Source organism: Lithobates pipiens, unplaced genomic scaffold, assembly GCF_037356315.1.
Source record: "Lithobates pipiens isolate NorthernLeopardFrog02 unplaced genomic scaffold, aLitPip1_a1.2 Scaffold_28, whole genome shotgun sequence".
Lineage (NCBI taxonomy): Eukaryota > Metazoa > Chordata > Amphibia > Anura > Ranidae > Lithobates > Lithobates pipiens.
In genome coordinates, this window is record NW_027507789.1 from 185652013 (window position 1) to 185676168 (window position 24156).

Here is a 24156-nt window from a genome sequence, read left to right on the forward strand (position 1 = left end):
GTGTGACAAACATTATGCAATAGCATCCTGCTGCTAGGGAGCACAACCAGCAGCAGACATGAAAAACAAAGTTAAACCATCACGCACAGTGGCGCCATTGCTGGTGCCCCTACTGGCACTCCGTTGTGCACCCTCTATATCAAACAGGGAATCTTCAAAAAGGTACCCATCACAAATTCGGACATAATTATGTAGCACACATGCTGCTTTTAACGCAGATATTGCATTCTCCATTTTGAAATCGATAGGTGTATGTAGGAACTGCCACTTGTTCGATAAAATGCCAAAAGCACATTCAACAACTTGTCTTACCCTTGCATTATACAACATGTGACAATGAAAGAGGACTAAGCAGGATAAGGAATTGCATCACTATGACTAAATCGCACAAGGTCATTTGGAAAGTCGTGTAAATCGCAGCAAAAATTGCATTGCAAAGTCACACTGTAAATCGTGCGACTTTGTAGTCGCAATAGTGGAAACCAAGCCTTACAGTAATTATTAGTGAGGCTTGAAAATGATAATCAGTTGCTGAAAATATTGACCATTATGGGACAAAATACATGTTTGTAGATAAGTAAATAGAGCCTCATGGTTACTGGGCAGGGATAGGAAGCTGAACACATGAATAGCCAGCTTTTGATCACTGCCATTTGGCGGTGATCACCTGACATTGCAGTACTGCCGATATACTGCTTTACTGAAAACGAATGGTCTTCCACTGTCTCTAATGTCAAGTAGATTGCTGTACTGTGACCAAGCACTCTAGCAATGTGAAAGAAAAACGTAAGCTTCCTGATCAGAATCCAGAAGGCACAAAATGACCTCAGTTATGAAAGAGTTAAGAATTCGTGAGTGATACAATAGCATTTTAAGGATTAAATAAGACAGTGAAAAGGATGGGCTTGATTTATTGCTTTGCAGTTTTGGATTGTGTGTGTGTCTATGTAAGATGAAACCTGACAAACTCCAGAATCAGTTTGAAGAGGTTTACTCAGCCCCATGAGATCAGCACCTAGAGCTCCCCTTGATGGTTGGAGCGATGCCTGAAAGGCCATTAGGAACATGGATGCCAATTCCTTAAAGGCATACTAAAGCTTATAAAGTTGTTTTACTGTGGTGATGGAATATTGTTTAAACACTTAATTTTTATCTTTAGGTTTTATCAAAATGCTACACCCACATTAAACCAAAAAGTGGAACTACGAGGCTTGTTCTTGAACTAGAGTCTAAAAGCTTACAGGAAGTGTCATGGAGATCCTTTCTGTTTGCTCAACGCAGATGTAACCTTATGCATAACTAGATTGCACATGCTAAGAAGTCAGAATTCCTTTTATGTAAGAAAAAAATAACACAAAAGTAGTGATGTTTAATAAAAGGAACATGTACCCTAAAGTGGATTTCCAGGAAAACTATACCTCTGTCTGTTTGTGACTAACTTGTCTAGTAGGAGAACCCCTTTGCATAGATCCTACATATCTTTGAACACAAAAATCCAATTTTTGTTATGGGTTACCTGAACATGGCCCCAGACCACACCCTGGTACCCTTTTATTGCTAATGTCAATATACGGAAATACAAAAAAATTAACAATTTAGGAGGCTTGTAAACGAGTGTAGCCTCTTAGTGACACTTATACCATTTATTAAGAAGGCCACCTAGAGTAGGATTTGGACACTGGCAAACAAAACAGTGACCAACCCAGTATAACCCCTCCATTCCCGCACGCTTGTGTCCTAAGTGGATGGATGTCTTTTCTCTACTGAGAAACGTTTAACCACTTTTACTAGCCATTTGTCCTTTTTTATTATTATTTTTTAAATCAACATTCCCTTCATGCTGCTTGAGCGAGTCTCTATTTGCAGCTGTTTGGATCAGCATATCCTCAGCTCTAGCTTTGGAGATTCTACCTGGGCCCTGGTGGACTGGACGATTACTGGGCTAGCCTGGATTATGTCCTTAGGGCACTGGGCTGTGCATTATGGTGCCTTCCAGACCTCAGAATACTGTATTAGTTAGCTGTGGAGCACTTTCTGGGTCAGAATTTTGGTACAGCCTCTGGTGTGACCCATCCTCTGAAGACTCACTACCTCACTATTATGATGGTTGGACACCCTTATCCCCATTTTTCATTGGAAAGGGTTAATGCTGTGGAAAGGATTAATGCTGAAGGATCGAGCAATAATCCCTTTTGTTCCCACAATTCAGCTTGAGGTAATATCTTGCCTTGCAGTGCAACATGTCGGATCACAGACACATGTGTAACAGTCCCACTATAATGGATGATCCACTAACAGCTCCAGTGCTGTCTGCAATGCACCCACCCAAGCCTGACACTGATAGTCTGGATTGCTGTCCTCTGCCTCTGAGCCATCAGTTCTCTCCCAGGAGAATTCCTCCGCAATTTAAGTCCCCAAGATGACCTTCCTGGTGCACCCACTGGTTCTGGATGACTGGGAAACTCCTGATAAGGTGTTCACTCCTCCCAAATATTTCTGGAGACAGAAACAGTGGATGCTGTGAAACGCGTCTTCTGATTGGTCGCCAGGTCACTTCCGGTCCGCGGAGCTTGCGTTCTGCGCTGAGGTGCACTTCCGTTTCCAGCCCTCGGCTTTCTGGTTGTTGCTGACTCTGCACGCTGCTGATTCCATACCATCCGCAGGGGTAAAAGCCTGATGATCGATCACAGAGACTACATCCTTGCCCCCTCTTCCAGCAGCCAGCCAGCGGCCAGCCAGCGGCTCCTTACTGTCATCGGGACACAGCTCATCTTCAACGGACCCTCTAGTGACTCTGGACCCCACTACATTTACATGCCTGTTTATCTCACCATTTTGTGAGTAGCCATTTGGCAGTTTTTTTTATATATAATGTATTAAATTTAATTTTAATACTACACTTAGTCTGGCGTACCTTGCTTTTTCCCTATTGTGTTTTCCAGAGTCTTGCTTCTCTTCTCAGGGTTGCTGCCGATGGTGTATATTCACATTGATTATTTACATTGATCACCCCCCCCCCCCCACTCTGTACATTATATGGACTTATTTATTTACATAAGAGACTCTGCCGTGTTGGTTATTGCGCCATCTTATTCCTGTTTTTTTGGGACACTTCTGATAAGCTGCTCACTCCTCCCAAATGTTTGGTAATTCTTTACATGTTTGAGGAGTCTTTTATTAAGAAGTGCATTGTTCTGGCTGTGGACCCGACAGTATTATGTCTTAATAAAGCACTAATGATCCCTGTAAAACATCCATCTGTTTTTATGTATCCCATTACCATTGATAAACATTGAGAGATTCTTTTAAACATTTTGTTTTCTCTGGCTGGCCTGCACTACAACCTATCTTGGCCTTGATGCTAGTCTGTCAGTTTTTACAGGAATCGACTAGGGCCATAAGAAGGGATTGTGTTTCCCTCCAATTTGATCCACTGTTTATGCAGTGTTTAGAGCTTATGCCAGCAGTTACTGCATTGATGGGTTAGTAAATATAATCTGTCTTTTTTCAGTATGGGTCTCCTGTCAGTGAACACGTGGATAACTCCTCAGCTGAAATTCTGGGCTGTGGAAAAGGCATGCAAAAATTATTTATTTATTAGTTATTATTACATACCCTTCAAACAGCAACATCTCCTAACAAATTACTTAGACACCTTCATTAAAGATGTCACTGGAGGTAAGTGAAATCATCTGCCTTAGCAGAAGAAGCCCAGGCCCCCAGGAAGGAATGACTCACGCCCCCAGCTGGGACTAAGAAGAGTTCCTTTCAATCTCCCAGGCCATAACTTCCAAAGCCAGTTGCCTAGTTCAGCCTTGAACTCCAAACCCCTCAAACCTGCTGACAAATCTTCAGCAGCACAAAAGGACTATGTCTGTTAGTCTTGGGTACGAGAGGTGGTTACCGGGGACTACAAACAAACACAGGTTCTGACAGACAAGGTGTTGTAGACAGTTCAGACCTTGAAAAGGCTTGGTTGCATCTTGAACCTTTAGAAGTCCCTGTTGGAGCCAACTCATTCCTTGGAGTATCTGGACCTCATTCTAGACGTAGCTCAAGACAGTTTTTCTTCCCCATGCAAAACTTTTATCTCTCTGCTACCAGACATGGACTCTTTAGTCCAGGGGCTTGATTTATAAAAGGCAAATAGGCTGTTCACTTTAAAAGAGCTTAGTGAATATAGCGAAATTTCACTTTTCAAAGAATACCCAATCACGTGACTGGATGATGGGAGTCAGCAGAGTTTAACCTCACTCACTAAGCTATGGGGAAAATTCCCTTACAAATGCAACATTTATTGCAAAGTGAACCACCTATTCACCTTTGCTAAGTCAATCCCCAGGCATCACTCGACTCTTCACTTACACAAGACAGTCCTGAAGCAGATGGTAGCCTACTTTTGAGGCAATGCCATTTTCCCAGTTTTACTTCAGTCCCCTATAACTCAGCATTTCATAGTCAAGGGACAAATTGATGCAGTCTCTAGATTTCCTCAGAGGTCAGTGCCTGGGAAATGGACTCTACACATGGAGGTGTTCCTGAACCTGTGTCTCGGAATCCAGAGATGGACCACTTGGTCTCTCAGTTCAACAAAAAACTAGACAGTTTTGAATCCAGGTACAGAGATCTTATGGCAAAAGAGCTGGATGTTCTTGCAGCTCAGTTGGATCAGTACAGCCTGATCTATGCCTTTCCTGTACTGAAACTTCATCCTCGTCTGCTCTGCAGGATTGAGGTGAAGGGCATTCTAGTGATCTCATGGGTGATCCTCTGTGTGTGGGATGAATCCTGATATTTTTGTAATTAAGTCTGGATCAGAATCAGGTCCTTGAGTGCCATCAAAAGTCAGATCTTGATGCTTGCAAGCTTGTTCCAGAGACTGTTAGCCTCCCATTGTTTGATTAAGATCTTTGAATAAGGTGTCTCACAGATAGCTCCCCTTGTGCATTCACCTGTAATATGATGTGTGATATGAATTTTGTTCTCTCAGCAGCTAAGAAAAACACCCTTTGAACGTAGCAGGTATATTCCCCCTTTCCAACCCTACGCACAGGGTTGCTTTCCTTGTTGACATCGCCTTTGTGAGGTGTGTGTCCGAGTTGGTGGCTTTGTCCTGTAAAGAACCATTTCTGGTCTTACACAGGGACAAGGTTGTGATGAGGCATATAGTCTCCTTTTTCCTAAGGTAATTAGGCTCTTTCACCTTAACCATGTAATTGAAGGTGGTTTACATAGGTATCAAAAGTTTGATTTACCAAAATTGTTGATTGTTGCTGTATTCAATCATGTCACTACAAACGCATTTTGTGTAGTCATCTGTCTGGTAGTGGCCTAGAATAAACACTAGATGGAGCTGGTGTCATATTAGAGTGACACATCAAAACTCGATCAGCAACATGTTTAGGAATTCAGCAAGCAATACAGTATTAAGAAACATGTAATTATATCTATAAACATGCAATACATGTGATTATTATAGGGAAAGGTAATAAGAAAATATGTAGGCTGCCATTGTTCACCTCATTCAGAAAATGCTAGTTGACTTACTGTGCCTAGCTTCAATACATTCTTAACCACAAACAAAGAATAAACATTCAGCTAGTGATGTCAACACGCCTGATCGCCATACTTGGTGTAGGTCAGGGACTCAAAGTATTGCTGCCACTTTCAGCGTCATCAGCATGATTGCTAATTAACCAACATTTTCAGGTCATTGATAGCAGCCACTATAGTCTTCTCAAGAGCAGTTTGCTTAAGTGTGCATCTTTTATAAAATGTACTGACATATTACCATTACTAATTCAGTCAACTGACTTATGATATAACTACTTACGACCCACTTGTACTTCTGTTGTCTGTTGCAGTCCATTAACATATGTGTGCTGCAACACGTGTTAATATCTTTTAGTAAGGCAGCACATTCGTTGAGACCGGTTACCAAAGCCTCTCAAGGTGCCAATTAACGTACATGCCATTTTGCCAATGCACCACACCACTGCCCACCACAAAACATTGTATTGTGAATTGCAATTAGTGTACCGTGCGTAAAGCACTGACGTACATTACTGCAATGCATAGGTATGTACAGGCCCTGATGCTTTCACTTTATTATTTTATTTCTAAAACCTTAATAGCAAGGTATTATACAATGCTTTAGAGACTACATAGATCCAATTCTGTCATGTTAATACTGAGCAATGAAAAAGGCCATACAATCTATAGCCAAAGTTTTTTATTTCGTTTTGGATAGAATAGGGAAGGGATAAAATCATTGTCAGGTTTCATTAGCTGTCTGTGACCTATGATTTCCCTTTACTTTGTTTCCTGGAGACAAAGCATCTTTCTAAAATTAAGATAAGTATTCTATTTTTCCTTACTTGATCTGGTGCCAGACAGAAAAATGTGGACTTAACATCACTTTCTGTCCCAATCACAATAGTAAACAGGGCATATAAAAAGGGTTAAAATCCCTAGGAGTTCAAAGACCATAATATTAATCCTGACAGAGATTCTAACTTTCCCCTAATCTATCCAAAAAAAACAAAATAAAAACCTGTTTGGCCTATAGATATCCTTCAACAGACGGATAGGGCGTGTTTCTATAATGTATTTAACATTTATTTTATATACTTTAACCACTTGCTACCCAGGCCAATTCTAACATTTCTCTCCTACATGTAAAAATCATAATTTTTTGCTAGAAAATGACACAAAATCCCCAAACATTATATCATTTTATATATATATATATATATATATATATATATATATATATATATATATATATATATGTTTTTTTAGCAGAGACCCCAGAAAAAAAAATGGCAGTCGTTGCAACTTTTTATCTCGCACAGTATTTTCACAGCAATTTTTTAAACGTGTTTTAAAAAAAAAAACATGCATTCATTAAAAAATACAAAACAGTAAAGCCCATTTTTTTTGTATAATGTGATAGATGATGTTACGCCGAGTAAATTGATACCTAACATGTCACGCCTCAAAGTTGCACACACAAGTGGAATGGCACCAAACTTTGTTACTTGAAAATCCCCATAGGCTACGCTTTAAACATTTTTACAGGTTACACATTTTGAGTTATGGAGGAGGTCTAGTGCTAGAATTATTGCTCTCGCTCTAGCATTCGCTGCAATACTTCACATGTGTGGCTTCTGCAAGCAAGCATGTGGGGACAGGGGCGCTTTAAATGTTTTTTCTTTTTTTATTATTGTTAATTTTACTTTCTAGTTTGATGCTTTCTTTTTCTTTTTTTTTTTTTTTTTAATCACTTTTATTCCTATTACAAGAAATATAAACATTCCCTTGTAATAGGAATATGGCATGACAGATCTTCTTTATAGTGAGATCTGGGGTCAATAAGTCCCCAGATCTCACCCCTAGGAAGCCTGAAATAATAAAAAAAAAAAAAAGCTCACAGCTTCCCAGCCGAGGCGGCGGCATTTTTCAAATGCAGAGGCCGGGCGTGACGTCATAACATCACGCCCGGCCTCCTAACAACCATAGAGACTCCGAGGACCATCTGGCCCGCCGGAAATCTCTATTGCCAGCATCCGGCACCAGCAGATCCCTTCTCTGGCTCACCGATAGCACGGGTGAATCGGTAGAAATACTGGAGGGTGGCTGGAGGGGGGGAACGTCCCCTCCCACCGCCTGTAAGAACAATCAAGCAGCTGAACAGCCGCTATTATCATTCTTATGGTGCAGGGAAATGCTGGCTGTAAAAGAAGATATCTTAATGATGTCTGTAGCTGCAGGCATCATTCAGATATCACCACTTAAAGTCCATATGATGTTGGCGGGCGGGAAGCGGTTAAAGAAGAATGCCAGTATATATAGTTACATTGATCTGGCTTGGACCAATGTAACTATGCATTTACCATACCTGTGGGATCACTGTAAAAACTGGAAATCACTGTAGTAGACACTGCTACTACAGAGATCTCCTCTAGCTGCCGGATCTGTGCTAAGTAGCTGCCCTGCTACATTGTGAGCACAGGAGGTCAGCTGCTCGACACGGGTGCCCTTCAGAGAATGTTTTTTATCCTCTCAATAAATGCAAAGCATTCTCTGATTAGATGAAGTGCAGCTTCTAGAGGGATCTCACAGGTATGGTATATGCATAGGAACATCGATCAAAGCTGGACCAATGTGACTATGTATAAAAAAAAACATTCCGGGAATTCTTCTTTAGTCATTTGCTACATTACAATATTACCTTAAAATTATATCGCTTATAGTTTACTAAACCTGGAATGTTATACCGAACATGTGCTTTTTTCATGCAAGGCTTTAAAGCACAGGTTTACTTATTTTGCTCCGGCAGAACAGCAAAGGGAAGGTAAATATAAGCAGCTTGTAGACATTGAATGCATCCATGCTTTCCATGCAAAGAACTGGTTCACTTTAAGGCATTCCTTACCTAATTAGTTTAAAAAAACACACCTTCCCCCTCTCCTAACACCTATTATGACTAACCTGTGTAAAAAAAAAAAAAGATCTGTATACTTATCTATTTTCAGGCCACTTCGATCCAGTCACATGATCTGGCTGCCCTGTCTCATCCAGCGTCACTGCAGGGGAGAGGAGGGAGCACCGACAATGGATGGGCCCACTATGGGTGACCTCACTGCTCACAGGCATAGCCATTGTTGGGCACTCTCTCCTCTTTCTTGCATCTGGCGCTGGCTGACGCTGAGAAGATTACAAAACCGAACAGGCTGAAAAGAACGGAAAGGAACAGAGCTTTTCTGCACAGGTTAGTCAGAATAGGTGTCATTAGGGGGAAGGGAGCATTTTTTGAAGACTAGTTAGGCAAAGCCTGGAATTCAATCTTTTTCTGTTATTGTATTTCTTATAAATGCATTTCCTTTGTGAGCATTGTCCGCAAATGTTTTTGAATTGTTATATACTGGCATATATAATGCTTTTTATTTCCTTAAAAATTTAATAGAGCTTTAAAAGCTTTAAAACAGCATAAATGGACTTCTAAGTAGTTCATTTTCCATACTTTCATATTCCGCTATTAGGCCAGGGCGCCAGAAAGCCCAAGTCTTACCCTGCGTCAGAAAAGCATGTCTACTTCCTTTTTGTTGCACTAATAGAATCATTATAATTTATTTCCAAGAGGATGCTTTTATGTGCACATGTTTATGAGGATGTTTGTTTGTTTGTTTGGTTGAGGTTAATAATAAAGTGAGGATGTCAGGACAACATAGTTTACATTTTGTATTAGAATCCAGAAGAATTTAACTAAGTTCCATTGACGTGCAGTCGGGGAGGCAGGTGAGACAGGGCCTCACCTGCCATGAACATAAAAAAAAATTAAAAATCAAGCTTCAAGGGTCGTAGCTGGGTAGTATGTAGCCTAAGCCCCATCCCATCACTGGCAAAAATTTGAGGCTCCTACGACCTACGGTTCCAGATATATGGGGCTCCATGTGCAGCCTGTCAGAAACAAAATACAGAGCAGTCACTGTAAATACAAGCTGGCACACTCTGTTTGCAGTAGACTGAGAGGATGAGCTCACAGTGCCTCTCACTTCTTGTCAGAGGCACTGAGCTCAATAAACAGCTTGGAGTCCTGGACCAATGGTAAAGTACCATTGGTCCCAGCTGTCCAAAAAAAATGCTACAATGGAGGCACGTGGAAGGGGCATGTGTCTAAAAGACAAATGCTCCCTTCCAGCCCAGCCTTCTTAACTACAAGGAAAAAACATGGGTTTATGTGTATAAGGTTTACCCACAATCCCATGTTTTTCTCACACAAGTAAGAGGGAGAATGAGAATCTGTTGCCTGCTGTAAAGGTACAAGCTAAATCATATAATATTATGCTATATGTTATAACATAATAATTTATTATTTATCTATTTACTGTGAAATTACTGGTTGGAAGTTATAACTTTAAACTTCAGTAATTTGTCCATTAAGCCACCTGCTAGAGTACAGATTTAGAAAATATAGTAAATTACCTTAAAAACAATATATAATAATTATTTGTATATTACTTACTTATGTTAATCAACCACTTGCCACCCAGGCGAATTCCGACACTTCTCTCCTACATGTAAAAATCATATTTTTTTTTACTAGAACCTACTATTACTCAGAACCCCCAAATATTATATATATTGTTTTAGCAGACACCCTATGGAATAAAATGGTGGTCGTTGCAACTCTTTATGTCACACGGTATTTGCGCAGCAATTTTTAAAAATTTTTTTTTTTTTGGAAAAAAAATATTTCATGAATAAAAAAAAAAACACTAACGTTAGCCCAAATTTTTTGTACAATGTGAAAGATGATGTTACATCGAATAAATAGATACCTAATCTGTCACAATTTAAAATTGCGCACACTTGTGGAATGGCACCAAACTTCACTACTTATAAATCTCCATAGGAGACGCTTTAAATTTTTTTACAGATTACATGTTTAGAGTTACAGAGGAGGTCTAGTGCTAGAATTATTGCTCTCGCTTTAACGATCGCGGTGTATGTAACCTGTGTGTATCTGGCTCTGATACTAACCAGTGCCTCACCAGCCACTGACCTCACCGCACGTCCCTGCTATGTTCCTTTTGCCAATCATTCCTACCCTCTACCCCACAATTTTTTGCAGTTTTCAAAATATAAATGTATACTGCTAAAACTTAATTGGCTACAGCTATATCTATGTTGATGATGCTCACAGCATGTTGAAGTCGTTGTTGCATTGTCCAAATCAGTAATACATTCTTTCAGTATAAAAATACATCAAACACACTAATGTTAGCAAAAAAATAATCAAAAACAGCTAGACTTACAGCACTGTTAAATCAGGAATTCCTGCTTAATATTTATTTTTCTCAGAGGTGCATGCAAGTAAAAGAAGGTTTCAAATGGCTGACACTTGCCCAAGGCACCTCTTCCAATTGGGTCTGTTGGTAGTGGTATGTTTTGCTAAAAAAATAAATTAATATTTTCAAATAAAAACCAGACCTGGAAACACTTACCTGGGTCACCTTCTCTGTGACATTCTGTGTTCTCTCAAAGGCATTACTAGGAGCCACAATCTCAATCTCTGTGGTGGAAGCTGATCGATGCTTTTCTAAGTTGAACTCCACGAAGTTGAGGGTAAACTGGGGTATCTGGCTGATGGTTCTGTATCTCATGAGGTCGGACTCATTGGCGGAGTTCAAGAAGCCTGGTTTCATTTTCGACCTCTCTGAGAAAAATAAAGTTTTGACAATATAGTCACAAAATGTAGGCTATAAAAATACGAAGAGGAAAAGGAAGAAAAGTAAAAGAAAAAAATAGCAAAAAGGATAGCCTGGGTGGGCATTTTTAAATTAACCTCTACTTATGTGGGGCAAAGCAACACATTCACTTACAGTGAAAGTGTATACATCCCTGTTAAAATGTCAGCTTTCTGTGATGTAAAAAAATGAGACAAAGATAAATAATTTCAGAACTTTTTCCAGCTTTAATGTGACCTATAAACTGTGCAACTCAATTGAAAAACAAATTGAAATCTGTTAGGGGGGAAAGGGGGAGGGAGGCAAAAATTTTAAATTTAAATAATGCGGTTGCATAAGTGTGCACACCCTCTTATAACTGGGGATGTAGGTGTGTTCAGATATTCAAACTCATGTTAAATAGGAGTCAGTGCACACATGTCATTATTTAAATTGCCTCTGATTAACTCCAAATAAAGGTCAGTTGTTATAGAAGGTGTTTCTTGACATTTTCTTAGTCGCATCCTACAGCAAAAGCCATGATCCGCAGAGAGCATCCAAGGGATCTTATTGTTAAAAGGTATCAGTCCAGAGAAGGGTACAAAAGAATTTCCAAGGCATTAGATATACCATGGAACACAGTGAAGACTGTTATCAAGTGGAGAAAATATGGCACAACAGTGACATTACCAAGAACTGGACGTCCCTCCAAAATTGATGAAAAAACGAGAAGAAAACTGGTCAGGCAGGATGCCAAGAGGCCTACAGCAACATTAAAGGAGCTGCAGGAATATCTGGCAAGTATTGGCTGTGTGGTACATGTGACAACAATCTCCCGTATTCTTCATGGGCTATGGGGTAGAGTGGCAAGATGGAATCCTTTTCTTATGAAGAAAAACATCCAAGCCCGGCTAAATTTTGCAAAAACATATCTGAAGTCGTTCAAAAGGCATGTGGGAAAATGTGTTATGGTCTGATCAAACCAAGGTTGAACTTTTTGGCCATAATTCCAAAAGATATGTTTGTGCAAAAACAACACTGCACATCACCAAAAGAACACCATACCAACACTGAAGCATGGTGGTGGCAGCATCATGCTTTGGGGCTGTTTTTCTTCAGCTGGAACAGGGGCCTTAGTCAAGGTTGAGGGAATTGTGAACAGTTCCAAATACCAGTCAATATTGGCACAAAACTTTCAGGCTTCTGCTAGAAAGCTGAACATGAAGAGGAACTTCATCTTTCAATATGAAAACGACCCAAAGTATACATCCAAATCAACAAAGAAATGGCTTCACCAGAAGAAGGTTAAAGTTTTGAAATGGCCCGGACCTGAATCTGATTGAAAATCTGTGGGGTGATCTGAAGAGGGCTGTGCACAGGAGATGTCCTCGGAATCTGACAGATTTGAAGTGTTTTTGCAAAGAAGAGTGCGCAAATATTGCCAAGTCAAGATGTGCCATGCTGTTAGACTCATACCCAAAAAGACTACAGAGTGCTGTAATAAAATCAAAAGGGGCTTCAACAAAGTGTTATGTTAAGGGTGTGCACACTTATGCAACCATATTATTATTATTATTTTTTTTTACTTCCCTCCACCTAAAAGATTTCTGTTTGTTGTTCAACTGACTTGTACAGTTTGTAGGTCACATTAAAGGTGGAAAATGTTCTGAAATTATTATCTGTGTCTAGTTTATTTACGTCACAGAAACGTTACATTTTAACAGGGGTGTATAGACTTTTTATATCCACTGTAACTTCCCCCGTCCCCAGTAGCACACACACAGTATTTCTGTGTATGGGGACACATGTAACTCACTCCATGTGACAGCATTAGACCCGACACCAAGCACCAGAGCTGTAACACAGGGGAGTTCATAGCCCTATGTAAACTATACCTTGAGCAACTCGGATCACACAAGACTGCTTATCCTGCTTCCAGCAGCCAGATGATGGTGGAACAAAGGAAGGGTCAGCATGTGCTATTGGGTAGAGGGGATAAAATGAACTTGTTGCTTTGCCCTTCATGGCTAAAGTAAAGTCCTCTTATGTAAAATGTCTTGTGTAAGTTCAGGAGAAGCTTTAATAATATTTGTAAATCAGGAAAGTTGTAACTCAAATGTTGCTTCCCTTTATGTTGTAGCAGGCAGTCTGGCAGATTACAGGTCCGTGTATTAGAAACTGTCATGGTAATATTACTACTGAACCACTACATTGAATTGAGTCATTCTGAACTTTTTATATGTTTGATTTTATAATTTCAGGATCATACTTGTAGTATAGTACTAAAGCCTGGAGCTTTTGAGTATACTAAAACATTTAATTGGTTGTAGCTCTATATTTGGCAATAAAACTTTAATTCTAACTTTGAATGCTTTTGCCAAAATAAAATGTTTGTATATATAAATTTAAATGTGCTTTGGATCCGTTTCTAGCTAGAAACATAATTTTCTGCTGTACTGTAATAGGATTCTGGGATTTAAGTGGCAGCTTTAAGAAGCTCTGGTGAACTCCATGCCCAAGAGGGTTAAGGTAGTGCTGGTAAATAATGGTGGCCACACAAAATATTGACACTTTGGGCCCAATTTGGACATTTTCACTTAGGGGTGTACTCACTTTTGTTGCCAGCAGTTTAGACATTAATAGCTGTGTGTTGAGTTATTTTGAAGGAACAGCAAATTTACACTGTTATACAAGCTGTACACTCACTACTTTACATTGTAGCAAAGTGTAATTTCTTCAGTGTTGTCACATGAAACGATATATTAAAATATTTACAAAAATGGGGTGTACTCACTTTTGTGAGATACTGTATGTTTTATATGTTCCTTGGTGTTGATGGAATAGCTGAGGGGAGTGTACCTCGATTGACCTAGTACATTATGATGTTATATCGTGTTGAGTTTTTTTATCAAACTTAATTCTCCTGATGAGGGGGAGGTGGAGGGTCTTGGGAACTGTAATAATTGTATTAACTCATTTGGTTGCAGGAGCTGTCATCACACCGGAATAGGAGGGTATTGAAGTGTGCATTCTTTTTATCTTTTTATGGGCAAATGATGGGTGGGGGGCGGGTTCCCTTGTTTAAGTTTTGATGTTGGCTGGTACTGCTCTTATTCTGACCATTCTATTTGTTACCGCTTGTCTGTTGTATACACCTGTCTTAAAATTTCAATAAAATTTAATTTACAAAAAAAATAAAAAAATTAAGGGAAATCTCACTAATGAGCAACTGTAACCATTCCCTACTCTATCCAAAACTAAAAAACAGGTTTTGATGCAATTAAAAAAAGAAAGTCTTAAAAAGAATCACCAATATTTCCTGCACCAAAGTTAGAGAACCTCTGGATCAGACTCTTGTCTCACCCGGTTGTATCTGGTAAATGCCAACCCTTCCTTTCCCCCAGGCCTGACAAATGGGAGGTTTAAGCAAGTTGTTCCTCGTGGCACATTTAGGCTTCATGATTTTATGTCTGGCCAGGGGCTGAAATCTCCATTGGACTTACAGTCACTATTATCTCCCTCCCCTAGACATGTGGTGCCTTTAACAGCTTACTCATTATATCAGGAGATATCTACTCACACCAATACTCCCTTTGAAGACCTTCTCCTCAAATCTGGACCCACATCGCGCGTGGTTTCAGCCGCCTACAAGTTATTGATTCACCTCCCAGAATCCTTTGTGCCTCCATATCTGCTCAAGGGAGCATTTTTTGACAGAAGAGAGGAATCATATTCTATATTTTACATATTATTCTTCTATTGCTAGCAAATACCAAGAATTGGGCTATAAAGTGCTCACTCACTGATACAGAGTTGCCCTTCGGAGAAAACTCTATCCTGAGGTGGTAAGCACCTGCTGAAGGTTTAGAGAGGAAGAGGGCACTATCCTACATGTCTTCGGGTCTTGTGAGTAATTAGACGCTTTCTGCTCCCAAGTCAGGGAGACTATTAAAGGATTGACTGACTTCGATCTGAGGATTGACCCAACCAAATACATAGTGCTCCACTCAGATCTTTAGAGAAAAAGGGATAAAAATTCTTTGCTAGTCCATCTATTGAACATGGTTAAGGGCTGTATACCGGCACTTTGGTATCAGGAATCCCCCCCACACTCTCCTTATGATTCACGAAAATAGCACATTTTGGGCTGCTTTGGGGTTTTGCAAACTGTTTGATGAAAAACTGGGATGTGATGATTTTCTTTTGAACACATGTACTATTCCCGATAGTGGAAATTACATTGGCTGCTGATGGATACTGTGCTGCATATTTTGCTGTACTATCTATGGCATGGCCTATGTTGATAGTATTGACCAATGCTGATGCCTTCCCATCTGTATAAAAACTTGAAAATAAAGTAGGTTAAGAAAAAAAACACTAAAACATGGGATTCTGTTCGGTACTCGGGGCAACTTCATATCCCCTATCCTACCACTTATACCTATTGTAAATAACCCCTTATTGCCTGTGGGGATGGAACAACCTTGGGCGTTCTCATGGTGGACCTCCCATGGCTTCCTGCTGGTACAAAATTTCTTATCCAAGCATTCTTTTCAGAGTTGGGCTGCCCTCCAGTAAACACACGAGGCCCCATCATCTGAATTCTTCAGATATTTGCAACTTCAACACTGGATTTCATCTCTCCGTCGCAAATCAACATACCCTTTCTGCAAAACAAGCTTTGAACATGTCTTTCCCCGTGGTCCCTCTACACTTCTATAAATGGCCAGTCGTCTTCAGCCCTCCCCTCTTATATGTGACTCAATGTGAGCAAGACCTGATGATTTCTATTGTCCTGGATTGGACTGGAATAGGGCCGGGTCATCAGTGGCAAAATGTTCCTTTAACACATCCACCCTTGAGGCTGCCTGTAAAGTGCTCCTGCAGTGATAGTGGGTTCCTGGCCGGATATCCCATGCAAATCCCAGATGTAGCGATAGATGCTTCAGGAACTGTGGCCAGCGAGGAGATTTCCAACATATTTGGTGGTCGTGCCCACGGCTGATAGATTTCTGGTCCAAAGTCTTTGTGCTGTAACATACTCTGTTTTGCCTCACGAAATGCAAGGATGCAAAGTCAGCTTTATTACATTGCCCCCCCTTGGGTCTTTTTGCCTATCAACAAAAACTGGCATCCTGTCTATTTTTGTAAGCCTATTGGACCATTGCTCAAGCCTAGAAGAAACCAACTGTTCCTTTCCAAGGAGTGAAAGACTGTATGGCTGCCTCAATGATTAATGATGTCTACCATTTTAAAGGACTCCCACTCCAAGTTCCTCAAAATCTGGGAACCATGGATTGCGATTCTGGAGCTTGCTATGTTCTGTTTTGAAAATCTAAATAAAAACTTTACAAAGAAAAAACATCACTAATATAATTGCCTAAATCTTTATTTTAATTAGCTTTTTGTAGTCTCATACACATTTAGACTCAGATTAGGAGTAGAAAGGCCAGCCCTGTAAGCTATCTGTGTTTCTGCCACATACAGTGTATGGGTGTATTTTATGTTTGGAAGACAGGGCCACAGAGTTAGAATGAAATTCCCTGCACATAGATACTAATGAAGATTTGTGCAAAAACACTACAAATGTAACAACAGGGCAACAATAGTGTCATATTGAGAGAAGGCATGTCTTATATTACTACTTTATAAAAGAAAAACTCTATTGTTCAGCAACAAATCAATTTTTTTTCAGTGGAAGCAACAACACAACCAGCTAACTGATATGAGAAATGCTGATGTTTTTCTGCAGCCATTTTTTTTAATAGATGAATCCATATAGTCCTTAAAATAGGTCAGCAAGGCCAATATTTTCAAGTGATGTGCCATTCAATCCTTTAAAGTACTGTACTATAATTTATAGCCTGAAGGTGTCACTGTGTTAGTGCTTTATATCTAGCTGTTGGCCATAAGCTTTCTACAGCAATAGCAATAATGCAAGAAGACACTAATTTCTTTATCATCAAAACAACACAAATTCCCCTTACTTCGCTTTCAATGTTCTTGTCTGAAAGAGAAAGAGCTTTAACCACTTAAGCCCATTTGGCTGGCAAAAGACCAGAGCGTTTTTTTGCGATTCGGCACTGCGTCGCTTTAACAGACAATTGCGCGGTCGTGCGACGTGTCTCCGAAACAAAATTGACGTCTTTTTTTCCCCACAAATAGAGCTTTCTTTTGGTGGTATTTGATCACCTCTGTGGTTTCTATTATTTGCACTATAAACAAAAAAATACAGACGATTTTGAAAAAAAAACGCATCATTTTTATGTTTTGCTATAATAAATATCCCCCAAAAATATATTTAAAATTTTTTTTTCCTCAGTTTAGGCCGATACGTGTTCTTCTACATATTTTTGGTAAAAAAAAAATCGGAATAAATGTGTATTGATTGGTTTGAATAAAAGTTAGAGCATCTTCAAAATAGGGGATAGTTTTATGGCCCTTTTATTAATCTTTTTTTTTTTTACTAGTAAAGGCGGCGATCAGCGATTTTATCGTGATTGCGAAATTATGACGAACAGATCGGACACTTTTGGTGCTATTTTTGGACCCTTCACATTTATACAGTGATCAGTGTGATTAAAAATGCATTGATTACTGTCTACATGTGACTGGCAGTGAAGGGGTTAACAACTAGGTGGCGATGTAGGTGTTAAGTGTGTCTTAGAGAGTGATTCCAACTGAGGGGGGAGGGCTATGTGTGACACGACACTGATCACGCTCTCGATTACAGGGAGCGGTGATCAGTGTCCTGTCACTAGGCAGAATGGGGAGATGCTTGTTTACATCAGCATTTCCCCATTTTTCCTCTCTGTGAGACGATCATAACGCTATACCTGCATGTGTAGGAGAATGCCGATGGAGAAGCATGTTATTGAGATTGAGAGATATGGACATATTTGTAGTCCACATCAGGAGAGCAGCCTAGGGTGACAACTATATTTCCCTCCATTGATACAGCGGAAGAGTGACATAACCACCCAGGGACAAGAAGTGTGTTATTTGAAGACCACCTGGTGAAAATAAAGCCAAAGAAGCTTGTAAAAATTAAAACAAATACATCCACCAAACCAATAACTAGTAAGCTGCAATAGATTACATTTTTGGTTTTGGGTTTGGGTTTTACACTTTAAGTACTGCAAGTGTCCAGGTGGCAAGCCTCAGAAAGTTCATGATTGTTGGCATGTTTGAAGAGCCTTACTGACTGCATTAGCATAGTACAACAATGACTATAGAGTGTGTATTCTCTACTTATGAACAAATGGTAATTTTTTAAGAATAAAAACAGGAAGCAATGGAAAACTAGAGGTGTTACCCAGGCCCAGCCATCTAAAATAACAACTGTCTCCATTTTAAAGGAGATCTATAGTCATAGCATACACTTTCATTTTTTTAAACTTTTCAAAACAAACAATGGTTATTTTTCACAACTCCAAAATATGCTTTTTCTTTTTTTTCCTTCAAAAAAAGTTTTTATTGAACAGAAGTAATCATACATTGAGCCGAGAGCATACAAAACAAGTTGTTTATAACGTGGGCAACACATATTTTCTTAGAGACATATACATATAAGTGAAACATCCTGGTCATTAGTGGAGGCGAACCAGTTTGACATTAATAAGTGCTGTAAGGTCAGAATTGGGAGTATCGTGCTACCTCACTTGGAGAGCATGTTATAGTTTCGGAAGCCTTAAGCCACCTCCCTTATATTTTATCATATTTAGAGGGACATCTCCTATGGGAGTAGATACTTTCTTGTATGGTAATGTGTTGTTCACTTCCACTATCCAGTGTGAAAGCTCTAGTGGGGTGGATCACATCCATACCCTGGCTATGACCTTCCTAGCCGAGAACAGGGTCTCATGTAGGAATATTTTGGTGAATTTATCTAGTTCTGGCTCTGGAAAGATTCCCAGCAGACAAGATTTGGGTTGTACTGTTATAGGGGAGCCCATAGTGTCGTGTAAGAATCGCACTACCTGGGTCCAGTACATCTGTATTTTAGAGCACTGCCAGATGAGATGATAAAATGAGCCTGTGACCTGACTACACATTGGACAACTAGTGGTCTGATTAGGTCTATATCTGGCTATTTTAAGTGGGGTAAGATACGATCTGTGCAATATGAAGATCTGAGTGAGACGGTTACTCAGTTTAGGAGAGACCAATTTACATGTATCGAGGGCGTCACTTCATCTTCTAGAGGTCCCAGTTCTCCCTCCCATCTAGTTTTTAACTTATACACTGATACAGTTGCCTGTGGGAGTGATAGCATGCTATAGAACTGTGGGATTAGTTTCTTGGGGTCCGGACATTTTATTGCCTCCATTAGGGGGTTATTAGCTAGAGGGGTGTTGTTTGCCGGAAACTGAGCCTGATAGGTGTGACGAAGTTGCAAGTACCTTTGATTCGGTAGTTCAAATTCAGACTTCAATCTATCAAAGGATTTAAGTGTTCCCTCATTAACAATATGGGACAGATAGAATATGCCCCTAGAGCTTCACACAGTACAGTCCGGGATTTAATAAAATTCTGCTAGGGCTGTATTGTGCCATAGGGGAGTGAATTTGTGGATTGCCAGCATATTGAGTCTGGCCGAAGCTATATCCCAAATCCTTTTATAGTGATACCAATGGAGATTTGCGGTCATTCATCCTGCTCATCCCTCCCACCTTACCTAGTATTGCTGTGAAAGAGTCTTTGGTGGATTGTGTCTACCCTGAGCAAAGGAAACATAGGAATCTATCCCTATACACCTTATCTATATGAAAGAGTTGAGAGAGCTGAGCCACCAGATAATATTGGTTAAAGTCGGGCAAAGCTGCTCCCGCAAGATCCGTGGGATTTTTGATTTTGTGCCAAGGTAGTTTGTGCCTGTTATTGCCCCAGACAATGCGCTTCAGTTTGGCCTCCATCAATCTGAAATGCCTGAGTATTAGATAGACTGGTGAGTGCCACAGTATATATAGAATTTTTGGCAATAGGACCATTTTTATGAGATTGATTCGGCCAATCACACCCAAAGGCGGGGCCAAATCTGTGTTTTTTGCTTAAGCATTTCATAAAGTGTAGTTACATTCAGTGCTATGTAGTCTGTTGGATCTCTGGTGGTCCGTACGCCAAGATATTTGATACTGTCAACTCTCTGTAAGGGGAGTTCCGCTCTGTCTCTAGTGGGTGGGTAACTATCAAGTGGGAGTATTTGGGACTTATCCCGATTAATGTGGAGCCTGGAGAAGGTTCCAAAGCGCTCTATCAAGGTTAGGACCGTGGGAAGGGAGACCTCTGAGTCATCCAGATATAGTAAGGTATTGTCAGTGTAGGTACTAATAATTTCTGTAACCTCCCTCCTGCTAAGTCACACTATCCCTAGGTGTGAGCGTATAGCCACCGCCAGTGGCTCTGCTGCCAGGGCATAGAGTAGTGGAGATAAGGGGCACCCCTGTCTCGTACCCCTCGACAGGGGAAAGCATTCGGAGGGCCATCCATTAGCAATCACCTTTGCCACAGGGGACTGGTATAGGACCTGTACCCACTTTATAAACCTTGGGCCTAGCCCGAATTTATTCAGACAGGTCCAAAAGTATCCCCATTCCCAAAATATGCTTATTTGGAAAATCTCCTTTCATTTTGGGAGTGCTGCCTATTTTCTGGCCATCTCTTCCCACAACTTATTGAATTCCCTGCATGCTTTGTAGCTTTTCCTTTGTTCATTTACACTAAACTTCTAAGGATGTTGCACTGACTCCGCCTCCTGACACTCCTCCTCTTAACGCCTCTGTAGTTCAGAAGGCAGGCTCTGTGAAATGTGTGACACAGCAGTGCATATCCACAGAGCCTAGTGAATATGTGTCACTACATTCAAGGGATATGTGAGATTCTTCACAAAGTGAGTTTACAATTTCAAGATTGTTAGGATTAAAAGGAGTGGTCTAGAAATAATTGAAATTCAATGTAATAGGAAATTGAAGGAAATACACCCAAAGTGTCCATTATTCTGTATGCATGGAGCCAGCACAAACACATATTTGCAGAGGATACTGGAATGAGACTTTTGTGGGTAATAGCAAGGCAATAATTTGATGGTAGTGGTGATAGTATTGGAGATGATGGGGTAATGCCAGTTTTTTTTCTGCATTTTCTCTTTAAAGTGGTTGTAAACCCTTACAAACCACTTTGACCTACAGGTAAGCCTAGATTAAGGCTTACCTGTAGGTCCAAGAAATATCTCCTAAACCTATAAGGTTTAGGAGATATTTACAAAAAGACAGGCACCGCTGTCTACGGCGCATGCGCCGTAGACAGCAGCACGCAGGCCCACTGGGCAGGCCACAGATCACGGTGATATGCCGTTCGTGTCGGCTCCCGTGTGCATGCGCGGGAGTGACATCATCGCGGCTCCGGCGAATCACAGCGCCGGAGCAGCGAGACCCAGAAGTCACTCCGGGATACATGGCAGCGGCAAAGATGAAGACGGAGGACCGCTTCGGGAGCTTCGTTCTCAGGTAAGTTATTCATAATAAGCTAGTATGCTATGCATACTAGCTCATTATGCCTTTGCCTTGCAGGTTACATTTTTTTTTTAATAGCCTTTACTTCCTCTTTAACACAGTGAAAGAGCAACTTCCATATTTCTTGGACAAATTTATGTTAGGAGCAGCTAGATTTTGTGATCCAGAAAGGTGGACAGAAAAGGTGTTGGTACAAAACATGCAGCAAATAATACAGTCACTAACCTGAATTAAAGGCAGCTCGTGTCAACCTCTGATGTAGTGTTTTGTTGGCCTTTCTTGCCAGAAGCAGTGCCAGATCTTCAAAGTTTAGTATAAACATAATGACGTCTCCCTCTTCGTTCTTCACTGGCACAACATCGACCAAGCAGCGTAGACAAGTTCCTGTGGGGTGTTGTTAGAGCTTATTAAAATTAAGTGTAAACATGCACAAAATAAATAACCACAATGGAAAACATATTAAGGCCCCTTTCACACCTGTCAGTTTTTTAGGTGGACCCGATTGGACCATCCATTGCCCTCTATGGAGTGGCACTTGTCGACATCTAATTCAATCTGGATTGAGACAGACGGATGAGGGATCCATTCCCCATCTGCCTGGTGGATCAGATTGGATGGCAGTAGGGTATAAATGGACAGGCAGGCAGTTTACATCGGACAGCTCATAGATGAAAGCAGGCTTTGTCTGTGTCTGCTCTGCATAAGCGTAGCAGACACGGACAAGCCACCAGCCTGCTCAGCGGGGATCAACAGACAGATTCCCCGCTGATCAGGTGGACTCCTGATGTGAAAGGGACCTACGACTTCAATCAAGCATTTTAAAATTTGAATCCTTGCATTCATCTTGTACAGCTGGCTGCCTCACTGACTACATTTGTATAACTGCCATTTACTCAATGAGCCTATATCCAATTTTGAAAAAAAACTCAACATGGGGTTCTCTGGTTTCCAAACATGGGATTCCAAAACCTATGGAATAATATGTAATAGTGTTCAAAATTTCAGAATGTGATACCTAAAAGATGACATCCTAAAACATAAAGAACATTTTGTAGCTGTGTAATGACAATTGTATGCCAGCTGGAAAAGACATTTTTTTGGCCTTAAAATGTTGTATGGTCTGCCATATGCAATTTATCTTATGCCAGCAATAAACTGAAATGTGGAAATTCACAAGCATGCTCTAAACCTCCTAGACTACATGAAGACTAGTGTTTACAACCTGCCTGAGTTCCGTCTGTTACTAGCTCAGTTTGAAGCCAAAGGAACTATAATTCCTTAAACAGCCTGAAGGGCTCATTAAATCATGAGGCAGCACATTGGAATCTGTCAGAGGCTGATGCAAGTGAAAATGACTTGCCTCCCCTTAGTGGTCTATGAGCCTTTAAGGCAGTTGGGGCTTAAAGCAAACATAATACAGGTGGTGGTCAGGAGGGCTGTCAAGCAGGTATAAGATGATAGTTACCCAATCCAGTCCATTTTAGCATGAACTGGTGGCACATGTTACGTCTGCAGATGCCATCACATACCACTAACTAATCTGTTTTTTAAAAGTCATCTCTACTGCTCCTTCAGATGTAACACCAGTGCCTTAAATATCGTCGTCCATTGCTTTAACATTTAGATTATACCAATGTAGATGCAGATGTTCATGTTGCAATCAACTCAATAAGTGATTGTTTAGTAGTTTACTCATGCATGCACATCTGACCATAATTTTATGTTCATGGCCAGATTAACTATATTCATTGATGTGAGCAATGCAAGATCCCTCACAGGGACTCAGGCTGCCTAGCAAAGACTTTGTTTAATGATGAAAACATTTAACTTGTTAAAGATGTCAAAGATTTTTTAAAGCCTAGCTATAACCAAAGGCTGTTTAACGTAAATGTGTATTTTCTTTTTTTTTTTTACACTGCAGCTTTTAAAGCGTGGCGACTACGATCAGCAGAGGGTGGGTGCAATGCCAGCATCCTGCCAACTCTCAGTCAACTGTCTGCCCATACCTCCCATATGGGCAGACAGTTACTGAATTGTAGGAAGAATTAATTAAAGAGGAGGTCCACACAAAAATGGAACCTCCGCTGTTCGGAACCCTCCCCCCTCCTGTGTCATATTTGGCACCTTTTTTTGGGGGGGGGGGGTGGGGGGGGTTGCAGATACTTGTATAATACAGGTATTTGCACCCACTTCCGGGCATAGATCACCGTGGTGATCGCGGTGACCTACGCCACTTCCCCCTCCTCCCGCTGTCTGCTGGGAGACACACGGATCCCAGAGACAGCAGGGACAATTTGGATTGCGCAGCGCGACTCACACATTGCCAGCGGTTTAAACATTAATGGCTGTGTGTTGAGTTATTTTGAGGGAACAGCTAATTTACACTGTTATACAAGCTGCACACTCACTACTTT

At 40.5% G+C, this 24156-nt stretch overlaps 1 protein-coding gene across 2 annotated transcripts in view; it reads right to left on the reverse strand.

Moving 5' to 3' along the window:
• KCNH6 (potassium voltage-gated channel subfamily H member 6) overlaps window positions 1–24156 on the reverse strand; it is a 329313-nt gene that overhangs the window by 64247 nt on the left and 240910 nt on the right. For both annotated transcript variants that reach the window (XM_077460119.1, XM_077460118.1), the window contains exons 3-4: window positions 21968–22126; window positions 11010–11221 (exon numbers count right to left, since the gene is read on the reverse strand). In XM_077460119.1, coding sequence (XP_077316245.1) covers window positions 11010–11221; window positions 21968–22126 — 371 coding nt within the window. The remainder of the gene's footprint in view (window positions 1–11009; window positions 11222–21967; window positions 22127–24156) is intronic.